The 15,051-nt window shown below is 33.9% G+C and overlaps 2 protein-coding genes across 4 annotated transcripts in view; one reads left to right on the plus strand and one right to left on the minus strand.

Annotated features, from left to right (window-relative positions):
* LOC144836165 (protein kinase C iota type-like) overlaps positions 1 to 7,869 on the plus strand; it is a 57,061-nt gene extending 49,192 nt beyond the window's left edge. For both annotated transcript variants that reach the window (XM_078691386.1, XM_078691387.1), the window contains 6 exons: positions 71 to 207; positions 1,857 to 2,030; positions 4,231 to 4,436; positions 4,804 to 4,893; positions 5,308 to 5,423; positions 5,904 to 7,869. In XM_078691386.1, coding sequence (XP_078547512.1) covers positions 71 to 207; positions 1,857 to 2,030; positions 4,231 to 4,436; positions 4,804 to 4,893; positions 5,308 to 5,423; positions 5,904 to 5,991 — 811 coding nt within the window. In that variant the 3' untranslated portion in view covers positions 5,992 to 7,869. The remainder of the gene's footprint in view (positions 1 to 70; positions 208 to 1,856; positions 2,031 to 4,230; positions 4,437 to 4,803; positions 4,894 to 5,307; positions 5,424 to 5,903) is intronic.
* A 680-nt stretch (positions 7,870 to 8,549) lies between these two features.
* Positions 8,550 to 14,972, minus strand: LOC144836166 (D-2-hydroxyglutarate dehydrogenase, mitochondrial-like). Of its 2 annotated transcripts, none has more exons than XM_078691388.1 (8): positions 14,915 to 14,972; positions 13,716 to 14,114; positions 12,791 to 12,988; positions 11,500 to 11,693; positions 10,636 to 10,804; positions 10,299 to 10,402; positions 9,620 to 9,802; positions 8,550 to 9,201 (listed from the first exon to the last, which is right to left on the minus strand). In XM_078691388.1, the coding sequence occupies exons 1-8, from the start codon at positions 14,919 to 14,921 to the stop codon at positions 8,782 to 8,784; spliced, it is 1,674 nt and encodes a 557-aa protein (XP_078547514.1). In that variant the 5' UTR covers positions 14,922 to 14,972; the 3' UTR covers positions 8,550 to 8,781. The 2 variants fall into 2 exon arrangements, with proteins under 2 accessions (XP_078547514.1, XP_078547515.1); XM_078691389.1 differs by having other exon boundaries at positions 8,552 to 9,201; positions 14,800 to 14,929.
* Between the last annotated feature and the right edge of the window lie 79 nt (positions 14,973 to 15,051).

The raw sequence follows: 15,051 nt of genomic DNA on the forward strand, positions 1-15,051 counted from the left end.
TTCGAGCAACACTAGCCATTCATCAGTGCAAGTGGAATATTTAAATATATATTTCAATTTTTCTTTATAGGTTGTTTTTTATAATAGAGTTTGTTAGCGGTGGTGATTTGATGTTTCACATGCAGCGCCAACGTCGTCTTCCAGAGGAGCATGCTCGTTTCTACTCGGCCGAAATTTGCCTAGCCCTAAATTTTCTGCACGAGAAAGGTATTAAAATGTTTTATTTAAAAACATAAACATATACAGCTCATGAAACAATCCATTTCAATAACTGCCACAGCCAATCAGATATTTTATTTTTATTTTATTAATTTTACACAAACAAACAGACAACAACAATTAGATTAATTGTGCCAAGGAGTGGCAAAATGAGCCAACATCTACTGTGGACGATTAGGCGTGCCAAATTTGTCAGTTGAATTCCATCCTCTTTTAAACAACACACCACTAAACTCGCCCACAGTACAGGAAGTTTTAGTATATTACTACATACTGTATACTTGTATATAAAATTTGCCAAGAAAATATTCTTTTATTTCATTACCACTATTCCTGACATTAATTTAAACGTAAAAAAAAATCTACTGTATTTTTTAAAAATGGCATCTTGTTGTTATTATTATACAAATTAATATTTTATATTTTACAACTTAGTATTTTATATTATACAAATTAATATTTAATATTATACAAATTATTATCGTATCTGTACAGTACAAATATTTGATAGATCTCATTCATTTAATTATTTCATTTCATTTCACTGTCCCCTAGTTTGCCTTCTATCTAGCCTGCAGCTATTATGTGTTATCTCTATGACCATACCCCAATGTGGTGCTGGAAGTAGGCCTAAGTGCTATTGAATTTTTAACAAATGGCAAAGAGCTGTCAATCAAACCAGTTACCTACCCCCTAAAACATCCCATTATTATGGGAACACCCAGATAACCATCACATCTGCTGGTAGACTCATTCCACCAAGATATCGTGTTGGGTGAACCTTCTCACGAACCTTTTCAACCATGTCACTTCCTATAGGAACAATACAGGCATGTGTTTTAGTAGTTTAATAGGTATTAACAATATTTCTATGCATTGGGCTTTTCCTGTCATTCCGCCTGGAATGGGTGGGAACAATTGGCCATTATTGACGCCATAGACCTTGTGCTAGTTACATAAACTTGTCTGTAATTTTAATGTAATAATACAATAGACACCTTTATTCTTAATATTCATCGTTCATTTTTTTTCAAAGAATTCTACTTTAAATAAAATATTGTTTTATAAACGATATTGTGTAATAAAATATAAATCCTCATTATCATTTCAAAATTATTTCATTAATATTCAGTATATCACTTGGCGGGTTAGAATTACTTTTAATTCCTGTAAACAAATTCTGAATTTTACTATAAAGATGATTTATTATTAATAAATATATGCCTTAATCCAATGGCAAATTACTGAAAAAACGACAATGCTGTGGGTATCAGTTACTGGATATCAATGGAGATACAAAATAAAATAAGCAAAAAGCTAAAACAAAACGGTTAATTAAAACAGCCAGAAAAATTGCATAACTTTTAGGCAACTCTAGGCCTTCATCAGTGCAAGTAATTGAATTATATCTCTACAAAAAAATGCATTAAAGTTTAAACAAATACTAATACTGTATATACATTTTTTTTTCTTTTTTAATTCCATACTTATTTTTTGGCATCAATAGAATATAATAATCATCTAAATAAGTAATTCTATGAACTACATGCATTTTGTGTTTATTTTTATTTTCATCAGAAAAGTTGCATAGTATATATTTCAGTCTCACACAAATTATATTGATTTTTTTCTTATAGGTATCATCTATCGAGATTTGAAACTAGATAATGTATTACTCGATTCTGACGGCCACATAAAACTGACTGATTACGGCATGTGCAAAGAGGGTTTGCGACCAGGCGACACCACTAGCACTTTCTGCGGAACGCCAAATTACATCGCACCAGAAATTCTGTCGGGGGAAGACTACGGTAATTACAATTTTATTTTATTATACAACAAGCAACAAATTATACAACATATGTAATGAACACCACAAAAATCAGGATTTAACATAAACAATTAAAATTTGCCATAAATTTCCAACCATTGTCTTAATTCTTTATTACAATAATTAATATGCAAGAATTATAAAGAATTGAAATAACTTGTAATAATAATAATAATAATTTGTTAATATTACAAGGTTCATGTAAAAGTTAGAAAACACATAAAATACAAAATTCTTTCTTTATCTGAAGTAATAAAGTATTACTACACTAATTTGCATATTGTTTCTTGAAGTGCATTGTTATTTTGGGTTGGGCCTCTTTTAAAAATGCTGGTACGCCTCATACAAAGCATTCTTTAAGATAAAAAAATGAAGGAATTTCATTGGCTAAGTTCAACTGTTTATTCAGAATAAGTGATTAAGAATATGTTAATGAGATAAGAGGTGTATTGTGATTGGTTGAATTACTAAGGAAGTAATGTATAAAATGAAGAGATAGCTTGGAACTGATTATAATTGTCTCAAGAGTTAGTGGACCAGTATCCCAGTTTGAGATAGGCTTATTACAGTGAAAGGCTAGCTAGTTTTTGAGGAACTAAGGAGTATACACCACAGGGAATCTACGACATGCAGAATATCCACTACAGAGAACTTATACCATGAACAATATCCACCACAGAGAACTTATACCATGAACAATATCCACCACAGAGAGTCTATACCATGAGGAATATCCACCACAACGAGTCTACACTCTAAAGAATATCCACCACAGAGAGTCCATGAAGAATCAACCACAACAATCAGTAAGAAGACCATCTACCAGTATTCAGTCTTACCTGCTTCCTTGCAGTCACTATCATACCTTTATTGTACTTTAAACAAACCAAGGTGTGTTAGTGATGACAATGTGGTCAGGTATGCTCATCAAAGTGACCAGCAGTGACCACTACTACTACTAGATTTTACAGATGGAAAAAAAATGAATAACATTACGAAATAATTAATTTTTCTGATTCAAAACCTCCCATTAATTTCTCCCATCCCTACATACAACACTAAACACTATTTTTCTAATATTAATAAAAAGTATAGTTTCTAAAAAGTTTATATTTCAATGCTAATTAAATAAAAACAAGTAACCCATAATGCATTGGACATGAACAGCAAAATGTATAAGCAGAGAAATTATTTTCATAATTCTATTTTCTGCTCAGTCATCCATAACATTTTCAAAACTCAATAAGTTGTTCTGTGCTAAGCCCTAGAAACATTCTGAGCTATAATACTAAGAATTACAACCTAGAAAATACATCATAAAAGGTTAATACAACACCACTGGTAACCTCCCTATCCAGTCAACAATAAGTGATAAAACACATAGTTGGCCTACACATTTTTAATTTTATAACTCCATGGCCTACATTATTAGTTTTCCACACAAAAGACATATCAACTTTAACATGTGTACGAATCAATGTACTTTAGTAAAAAGGGATAATAATAATAAGATTGTGTTTTTTAACAAGGAAGTGTTGTTATTTTTGTACGATTACCCAGGGTTCTCCAAGAATTGACGATTATCTCGATTCCTCAGTACCAGCAAATAATTTTTCCACAATTTCCTCCAACCCTGGTTTCAATTTCTTTAAAAGGACCTAATAAAACACAGAATGTTCTTTGGAAACTAAATTGTGTTTTCTTTGTTTTAATTCAATGTAGCTTGTAATTTGAGATCTTTATTTGTAACTTTTAGAACTTATAAACCATTTCCTCCAACACCTAATGCTCTGTCTACACTATCAAACTCTATGTGAAAAAAAAATGTGGATGGATATGATGATGTCATATCACTACCATATTTAGGCACATCACACTTTTTTTGTCAAACAAGTTTGATAGTGTAGACAGAATTTTAGGAAGTATAACCTCTATCATTCGTTTGAAAGAAGGGAAAGAAATTGTTTGAGAGTTTACTATAATTTAATATTCATGGAAAGAAAAATATTTTGGCACACATGGCATGTCATACCTATACTCAAAACACTTGGTGGTGCTACGTAAAAAGAAGCAATAAACTATACGATATCATAATTATGATAATTTTCACAAAAAAACTTTTTTTTAATTTATTATTTTCTTTGACACTGATGATTTACTTTCGTCTGTTTCATTCTCAGATTATTCGGTTGATTTCTGGGCTCTTGGCGTACTTATGTTTGAGATGTTGGCCGGAAGGTCACCGTTTGACATCGTTGGAAATGCAGAGAATCCTGACCAGAACACCGAAGATTATTTATTCCAAGTAATTCTAGAAAAACCAATTCGAATACCAAGATCCTTGTCTGTAAAGGCAGCATCGATTCTTAAGGGTTTTCTAAATAAGGTATGTACTAATTTTTAGTTACAGTAGAACCTCTATAAGGGGACACCTTATCAATGCAATAAAGTATCGCCTTAATAGGGGTGTCCCCTTAATAGGGGTTAGCCGTAGTAAAACATACTTTGACCCTCATTCATTTCATGAACAAGTGTCCCCTAATGCTTGGTTCCGACTAGAGATGCAACGCAAGGACGTAAGCACAACGATTTGACCAATCACAAGCGATTGATCATTCAAAGTGTAGCTTATGATTGGTCAACTCGCTTGTGTTGCATCTACTCCCTTGTGTTTCGTGTGTAGTGAGTGAGTGAGTACAGTTCATATGTTATCAATTTATAATAATAATAATTGTTTCATTTTTTTTTTTCAGAGTCCAGCTGACAGACTTGGGTGTCATCCTACCACAGGTTTTTCTGACATCACAACACATCCGTTCTTTAAAACTATTGACTGGGAAAGAGTAAGTTAACAATGTTTTTTACTTGGAATACAGTGGCTGTATTCACCATTCACATTTAGGCTAAGGGAATTTAAGGGAAATACTTAAATATTTATTGAGTTAAATGAAATAATTAATACAGTATTTAAGTGAAATATCTCACTCTAAATGTGATTGGTGAATATGGCCACAGATCTCCTAATGTCACAATGATTGTACTGCAGTAACTACATATTTTTACTGCAATAACGTTCGTTTCACTGTAAACAGTATGTGTGATTAATTGCGTATACAAACTGCAGTAACTGCAGTAGAAAATGTTTTAAATGGTCCCTAAACATTTTAAACGTTACAACAGTGAAACAATATCATCTATCACATAAAGTATTCTATCATTTAAAAAACTATTTTAATAAATAATTAATTTTTATTTAGCTTGAGAAGAAACAGATTACACCACCTTACAAACCACCGCTGCACGGGGAACGCGACTTGGAACACTTCGACCCACAATTCACAAATGAACCAGTCAGGTTCACACCGGATGACCCGTAAGTATTTCTGATTACAATTGGGGTAGTTACAGTAGTTATCACATCGCTGATTGATTTTCAGGAATACTCCAATCATAGGCTGCTTTATGGTTGCTGATGCAACTTTATGTTTGCTTTTTTTAAATCTATAAAACATATAATTACAGTATAACCTCTATAAAGGGGACGCCCTCAAGACCCAAGAAAGTGTCCCCCTCATAGGGATGTCCCCTGATTAGGACTTGTTCGTCGTGTTGAAACAAATTGCCCCTTGTTAGATTTAAGGGACGTTGTCTACTTAACAGAGGTGTCCCCTGAATATGTGTTTCCCAAAGGAGGTACTGTACTGTATAATAAACACAATAGGTTCTGGACAACCCAAATAATCCATAAAACAAAGAATTAGTTTCCATTAGGTCCTAAAAATGAGTTATTTTAAAAGTAATGGAGAGAAATAATTTTATTTTTGTGTTAATCTATTTTACTTTTATATTCCAGGAGAATCGTAAACGAAATTGACCAATCAGAATTTGAAGGTTTTGAATACATCAACCCTCTACTGATGTCGGAAGAGGTACCTGTCTAACTGACAAGCGCCCTCATACGTGTTGTTATTCCAGGGCCAGTAATACTGTCCCCAATTCAGGAGATGTTTATTTGTACTGTTAAAACAAGCCTTATATTTATTGCCAAAATATGTTTTGAAGTTTTTGAAAAGTTAAAACTGTAGATAAATTGTTAATTCCATGATTGAAGCACCAAAAATGTATTATATAGTTAAACACTTAAAACAATTATATACTCCAAAAAAAGAGCTGAAAATAAATGCTGTCTTTTTGAATAGAAAGGTTACTTATTGTTGGTTCAGATGGGTGGTCCCTTAATAAGGTGGTCCCTTAATAGGATGGTCCCTTAACAGAGTGGTCCTTTCATTGAATTTTTCCTGTATAGTTGTTGTATTCATAAAGTTAAATCATTGAGGTTTCTAAATAATTTTTTCTAATGATTTCAGGTTCGCTAGTTACTTGTTGTTCTTCGTAATTTTTGGTTGTACGTTTAGAAAGCTACTTTCCGATTGCACAACACAATGGTAAAGCTTAGCTGCACATAATTTGACCAATCATGACACGATGGACCATCCAAACTGTTGTGATTTGTCAACTTACTTGCGTTGCGCATACGTTGTTATGTGGCGTCCAATTGGAACCAAAACTTTAGGACCACAACAAAATAATAGTAGTAGTAGTAGTAGTAGTAGTAGTTTTACTATACATCTATATGTGCAGCTAACAGATTTGGCATTGTCACATTAGCTATCACAACACTAGTATTGTGTGTAAGCATGCCCGATACGCTCTACCGATTTTTAGTACGAGAACAATTTGTTGTATTTACTATGCATTGTCAATTGCCTTTCGTCCAAAACAAATCATTGAAATTATGAATCAGTTTAAAAATCAGCGCGCTTCTAAATTTCAATGGGGATTCTTTTGTATAAAGCTTATATTTTTATTTGTATAAATAGTTCGGAAAAAATATTTTTGTAATATTATGAAAAAAAATACTGTCATCCATCCCATGTAACAGCAGCACCTTGATAAGGATATAATTCCAATTGTATAGATAAGTATTTTTTCCGAATTTTTAAATAAACTATTTTTTTTTTTCTTGTAGAATTTTTCTATGCAATGTAGTTAAAACACATTTATTTTCTCTACTTCTGTTTGTAATTTATTTTATTTACAGAATTAGATAAGCCCATTCAGTTTGTCACAACTCATAAAACTGCTTGTTTAGGTTAGGTTTTCAATTTATTTTATATGAGGCGCTTTCATGACTTTTGTTTTATGTATTTAGCATTTGTATTAGTTAATATTATTCTTTGTTCTACTGTATTTGTTCAGATATAAGCACATCCAGAAGACTGCCATTCAACAATAAGCCCACCTCTATATTCATTTGTCAAATTGTTAAATATAGTTTATTTGTACTAAGTTTGATGTGTTTCGGTTTTTTAAACGCTGTATACATGTACAGCCCAGTAGCAGTATTCACCATTCACTCTTACAGGGTGGCTCCGGCTTAAATATTTCTAGTATTGTTTTTTTACGAAATATAAATATTTACAACTTAAAACCCTGTTGTTTGAAATTTTTAATCCGGAGATAAAGGAACACCCTTAAAAGTCCCACTTTAGTTGGTGAATACGGCCACGGGATCTTGCATGTTACAGATAGTATGTTTAGATTAGTTCATTCAATACAGTGGTCTCTAACTATGGGATCTCTAATTGGATAGACTACTAAATTCTACAATTATTATCACACAATACTTGCACCTGAATGAATACAGTATAAAGTTGGTTTAGTTTTTGCTATAAATCTATCTTAGTTCTTTGAAATGTGCTATTTAAATAGTTAATATAAATTAACGAATAAAAATGAGCAAAACATATTGTAAAAAATGGATTTATATTTTGTTGATTTGAACTCTTGGCTGATTTTCGTTTCGTTACTCGTCAAAACTTGTTGACATTTCATATTGGCCAAAATTTGACCCTGGTTACTATGGCTCTATAAGAGCATATATAGCAATATTATGGCATAATAATTGAATTTTGAAATGTTGATATTTTGGCTATTTTTTTGGAAAAATATCTGCACTATAGTACATTGATATTTTCGAAAAAAGGCCAAATTTAAACCCTTTTTTTTAATAACATAACTGGTTACTAAGGCTCTATAAGAGGATGGTAAGTTAATATATACACATATATGGCAATATTTTGGGTAAATTATTGAATTTTGAAAAGTTGATATTTTGGCTATTTTCGAAAAATGGCAAAATTTCAACCCTTTTATTTTTTATAACATAACTGGTTACTATGGCTCTATAAGCAATATGGCAATATTATGGCATAATAATTGAATTTTGAAAAGTTTATATTTTGGAAACTTTTGTACAGGGATATTTTTCAACAATGACCAAATTTCGACCCTTTTACTTTTTGACATAACTGGTTGCTATGGCTCTATAAGAGGATGGTAACACAAAATATATGCATATATTGCAATATGTTGAAAAGTTGATATTTTGTCCATTATTAAAAAAAACAAAGTGACAACCACTTACAGTTCACCTTTTATCAAATTTTTAATTTTACATCATATATTTGTATTTAAAAATCATATCGGATAATAAATCATAAATATTATTATAAAAAATCTCAAAATTTTAAATTAAATAATATTATATATTATTATTTAAAATTGATGTTGCGCATATGTTATACATACAGTATTTTTATTTTGCCTTATCACATAATTTCAAGGAGCATTACAAATAATTTTGGATATCTAGAGTTAAAAATAAGCGATTATACCGTTATTGTTTTATACGGATTCAGTATACCGTTAGGATCAAATATCTTCTTAAGATCTTTCATCAGGCTAACAACCTCTGGTTTTTTACTGTAACCTATAAAATTCTTTTTTTTAAAACCTAGACCGTGCTCAGCACTTATGCTTCCGCGGTTCTTTTCGGTAACCTCGAAAAGGTATGGTTCGATCAAATCTAAAACCTTTATGCTAAGTTCTGGTGCAGTTACATTTAAATGTAAATTACCATCACCGACGTGACCATATCCTACGACACGGATTGCCACGCCTTTCATCCGTTCTCGCATATCTTCAACAATTTTGTAGTACGCATCCATTGGAAGGGAGATGTCGTATTTGTAGACAGCGCCATCGTGCTGTAGAGCTTCTGCAATGCGCTCCCGTACAGCCCATAAACTCTGTGAATAAGCAAAATATTGAAACACTGGGCATGTGTGTGAATATACACAGAGTAGTACCTCTATTAAAGGGTCTTTCACACCTGTTCCAGCATGGTTCCGGTCCAACACTGGCAAATCCAATCGAACGTCAATGTTTCGTTTTACGCAGCTACGTGCATATCGATTGCCGCATAGCTGCGTGGAGCGTCGTGAAAACAAAACATTGATTCGCCGGACCGGAACCGTGCTGGAGCAGGTGAAAGGACCCAACAAAGCGTCCCCTGATTAGGGGTTGGCCGTTGAATTAAATCATATTTCCTATCATTCACTTCACAAGAATGTGTCCCCTTAATAGAGTGTCACAAAGGAGAAATTCTATTGTACTACAGTTGTACTATTATAGCGTTATACTTTTGTCAAATGAAGACACCCCTACCTGCATTTGTGTGGTATCCATGGCAACTGTACCATTCTCCACACTTCCATCTGTCATGACGACATCCAGCAAATGATTAAGCTTCTCTTGGTCATGTGACTCGTTCGATCCCGACGTCTCAATGAGAACGTAGAAAGGGTAGTCGCCAACAGGATTGGTCAACCCCAGGTACTTGGTCACTAACTATTGCAAGAAGAGATGTTGGTGTGACATGATTTTGGCCCTCTATCGGCAGAACCTCCCATAAGCGGCCACTTTTCCCGGTCTCGAGGTGGCCACTTACAGGAGGTTCAACTGTATATTATGAATATGTCAGTTAGTCTGTAGTAAAGCCTAAATTAAATACATTATTTGAGTGTTTTTCTAGCAGGGGATGGAACATTACCTAAAATATTGGATTGCTATGACTATGTGGAAACCTAGAAAGTGGTGGTCTAATTCACAAACAAGAAAGTGAAGTTTTTCAGTTGTAAAGTATGTTCTTTCACTACTGTGCATCTACAAATTGTTCTGTTCCGACATACCTCTATGATTCGAGCCCAATATCGTAGCACACCACGTATTGATTTAGGGGATGGGTAGTATAACAGCCCAATATCATTCTTGATCTGGGAATATTAATAGGCTGGGCTACCTTAGCACCAAAAAAAAAGGTGTGCAAGCCCTATATTGTACTTACGTGCATACATTCGTGATCTAAAAACTCATAAGCTGATAATACTTCCCCAAGTAAGGTTTTGGTCTTTTTTAATGTTTCTAAAACTTGGTTAAATGATGAACAACCTGTGAAGAAAAACAAAAAATGTATATGTAGACGTATATTGTGGTTCATGATCAAAATAGAACAGGGTTGGTATTTGTCATTAAAAATAACCAAATTATTATTAATATTACTATGTGCCCATTAGGTTGTATAAGTTCGTAGTCAAATGGGTGTAGACTAACTAAGCAGTGATTCGAACACCTAACAAGTTCAACACAGGAACACTATGAACTGACTTTAAATAAACACTAACCTAAAAATGCAACATTTACTGACTTGGGACGTTGTGGACACAAAATGGAGACCGCTGTGATCATTCCCAAAGTTCCTTCAGCACCAATGAATAACTGCTTCATGTCATAACCAGTGTTGTCTTTACGGAGTGATGATAAACAGTCAATAACACGGCCATCTGCTAACACCTAAAAAAAGCACACAATTAGTATCTCAAATCATTATTCCAGAATGGACACATCTCAAAAGAAAGCCTACTGGGCTGAATTGCGCACAGGTCTGGACAACACATACCACAACATTCTTCTCCCTAACGGTCCCTTCGTGTCAAGTGCTGCCCCACACGACAAAACGAAAAACGAAATTCCCTACACGAAAGATGTATTGGATTCTTTAAAGTACACACGAGCCAGATGTGTAGACTGGACCTCCAGTTTTAAGTCCTTATTCGAAAAGACTACCATCAGAATAATGGTCGAGGAGCATTACCATCTGCAGTAAATAATGCATGTCATATCTTAATGAGCATTTTGTGTTTGTCAACTAAACATGGAAAATGTATCTCCAATAAATTTTTTGCTATTAGTAAACCAAAGGGGTAAACAGAAATAGACAAGAAATGGTAGATTTATGCACAATCTGGATGTTGTTTTGTATATCCCAAAATAATCTGGATAAAATGCATGCTGTGGAAGACAGCACATCACTTAAAATAGGTAAGAAAGTTCCATGATTATCATGAAACTTGGAAAGTCAGTAAGTGTGATCTCTCAGATCGCATAGCACTTACTGTGTGATCTCTTAGATCGCATAGCACTTACTGTGTGATCTTTCAGATCACATAGCACTTACTGTGTGATCTTTCAGATCACATAGCACTTACTGCTTCAACACCTAGCACAGAACCATGTAAAGACCCATATTTCAACAGTCTGATACCACCAGCATTAGTTGCCACATTTCCACCAATATGGCAACTTCCCTTTGCCCCGAGGTCAAGTGGCATAATCAAGTCTTTCTCAGCCACGTAGTTATCAAGTGTTTCCAATATACAACCTGCTTGGCACACAAGAACACCTGGATAATGGAAATATATACAATAATGCAAATGACCACCTGGTTTTGACATGTTTTGTAGGATCTGATATGACAGATAATGACTGATGATTTGCTTAACCTTTCACCCACTCACCACAGTCAATATTTGTATTTCTTTATCAGCACATTTATATATATATATATATAAATAATACTTTCTCAAAATTTGGACCGGTGATGTGGAACGAACTCCCGTCTGTGATCCGGGAACAAACCATGGTTTTAAAATTTAAAAAAGCCCTCAAAACACATCTATTTCCTAAGAAGTAACTCATTGTTGGGTCTGCTGATGTAAAGCGCTTTGATCATTTTACACTAATTTGGAAAAGCGCTATATAAATATAATAATAATAATAATAATATATATCGGTATGTCGCTATTTTATCAGAACCTTGTATCTCTACAAAACTTAATTTTACAGGACATTTTTGTATTTTGTGCTTGTAAATGTTGAATAAATTGAAAAATGCCACATATTCCAGTAAATAAATAATAATAATAGATATGGAAAAATGGCACTGGCTAGAAAGAGGCCTACAACCAGACCAAAAGTCAATACTGGGACTATACCCAGGAATATGCCTATTTGTGAAATCAGACATAAAATAGGCGTGGGATTTGACCCAAAGTGGGATTATAGACAAGGATATAGGGTATTTTGAGTTATTTTACATTTTAAAATGACAGTTTTTGCCATTATTTTGGTGACTTTTTCTATCAATTTACTGTAAGTTTGGTTTAAAAATTATATGTACCATTTAAAACTGTTTATGAGCATCTAAAACATGCAAAACACTCACTGTATTCTGATTGGCTGTTTCTCTAAAAATGTTGCCATCATCATACACCTGACAAATTGGGTACATTGTCTGTAATTTCCGACAAAAATAGAGATACAAGGTTTTGAGAGAATAGCGACATTATATAGGTATATAAAAAAGTTTATTTAATTTCTAAAAACACAAGAAAACGAAAGCGTAAAAACAACAAGTCATTGAAATACAGAGGCACAAAATTTAAGTAGAGCCTCAAATCTTTAACACTGTTCTATATGAATGTTAAGCATTATACAAACCTGAGTTTTTATCCAGGCTAATAATATTATTCATTAAGGCAGTTGATAGAATGACTTCATCAAATACAGGCACACTGCCCCCCACAAGACCTGTGTTACCCCCTTGTGGTACCACAGCTAGTCTGCGTTCATTGCAGTATGCAAGAATTTTAGATACTTCGTCGGTTGTCTTTGGTTTCAACATAATTTGGCTTGAACCTAAATAAAGGAAAATGCGGAAAATATTAATAACAGATTTTCCAATTTTCTAAATATTTTAAAAGATTTGGGGGGGGGGGGGGTGGGAAAGTTCAAGCTAGCATATAATATTAATAGTCTGTGAAAAATATATATTAAATATTTGAAGATATCAAAAAATAGTTAACGGTCAAATATGGGGGTGGGGTTTGGGAGGGGCGGCCTCCTCCTTGATCTGCCTTTGATAGCATTAAAGAAATTAATTAATTAATTGGTTATAATACTGCATTGAAACACTGGTTCCCGTCAGACCACCGAAGTTAAGCAATGTTGGGCTGGTTGTGGTTTAGATGGGAGAGCATCTGTAAATATCATGTCGGGTACTGTATAGACTCTTAGTGTATGGTGTAGTGTGTTGGAAGTTCAACTTCTGATTGCGAGTTTGTGTCCAATGCATGTTCGTTGTATTGCCTGTGTCTTTAGGCAAGACACTTACTTTTGCCTCTCTACCCAGGTGTACAAATGGGTACCTGGTTTAGGTCAAAGCACAAACTATGCTGATTACTAGCTGCAACATTATGGAAGTATGTTTTCATAAGTGTTTGATCAAAAATAGCTGGGGTAATAAGGTCATTTGAACATATATATATATCACCGGGCGGTTTAAAATTTATTCTGTGCCTGTGATGTTAATATATATATAATTATATATGGACATTTCGCTATATAAATAAACACATTATTATACCTCTACATATATTCATCCAATCAGTGTTGTGACCTAACAGCTCACTCGGACATGTTATCACTCTTCCCGGTAGAAGATCCTCAAAAAATGTTGCATCGGCATCCGACAGAACAGCGTACGGACCACGCTTCAATCCCGGATACATCTCTGCAGTCAGCCGAACCTTAGAACTAACAGAAGAAGATGATGATGATGATGAAAATCGTAAAAAGATCGGATTAGTTCTTCTTTGTTGGCAGCCCATCCTTAACGACAAAAGCTGGGTTCTGACATTTGATGTGTTTGTTGCTTGTGTTCGTAGCCTGGACATCAATTGTACCTTTTGACTTTGAGAGGAATACATAACTCTGACCTGGGACACACAGGTCCTATGACGAAGACATCTATTACAGAACATACCTGGAAAAAAAAAGATTTTGAGACATTATAATTAATTGTGATGTCAAAATGCTAGAGATTTACTACAGAAAATATAGAATTTAAAAAAAACATGTTTCTAACTCTTCTGTAATTATGCATGGATGTATAGAGAGTGAGGTTTGAAATGCAATAATATTAATTGACCTTATCTTTTCAGCTACATTTAACTAGGTAATTGCATGTCTGCATACAGCCCATAAAACATTTATACTTCAGAAATTTAACTCAATTTTGACACCGATAACTCTACTGGCCTTATTTATAAATCTCTGAATTTGAATTTTACTGTTAGTGTTAACATTGAGGCCTAGTTAGTGGTGTTGCTTTCCCAGTTTAGGCCTAGTTCATTATCAATTATTAGTCCCAATTACTGATGTCTAGGCCTTCTTAGAGGCCATCTATACTATATTTCCACATTCATTAATAATGTCATTATCAAGCATGCATCCTCTATCTCGCAGTGCAACACTTAATACATATAGTCAAAGCCTGCAAGGGCTCATAACTTATAGCTAGCTAGGGCTTACTCTAGGCGGTACTACTACTAGGCCTACCTAGCCTGTCTGTGTTGTGCAGGGGGGCCTCTCTATACATACACAAACTAGCTAAGGCAGGGCCTAGAGCCTAGCGGATTAGATAGGTTAGGTAGCTAGAACTGGCCTACCATGTAAACATATCGCTCACTATCTTCCCTAACCTAAATGTTATATCGTGCTTTTCTGGAAACCTTCTAATTTGTTCTAATTAGTGAGTATGCTACAGTATTTTTTTTTATATACTTTGCATGTTTGGTTCGGTGGATGGCCGGTGTGTGGTCCCTGGATTTTGTATACACAATTTGTCACAAACTGAAAAAGTAACATAAATTGAACTCTAGAGGGCGACATATATCTTAAAGTTTATAATGATAATTTAA

This window comes from Antedon bifida, chromosome 2 (genome assembly GCF_963402885.1).
Source record: "Antedon bifida chromosome 2, ecAntBifi1.1, whole genome shotgun sequence".
NCBI lineage: Eukaryota > Metazoa > Echinodermata > Crinoidea > Comatulida > Antedonidae > Antedon > Antedon bifida.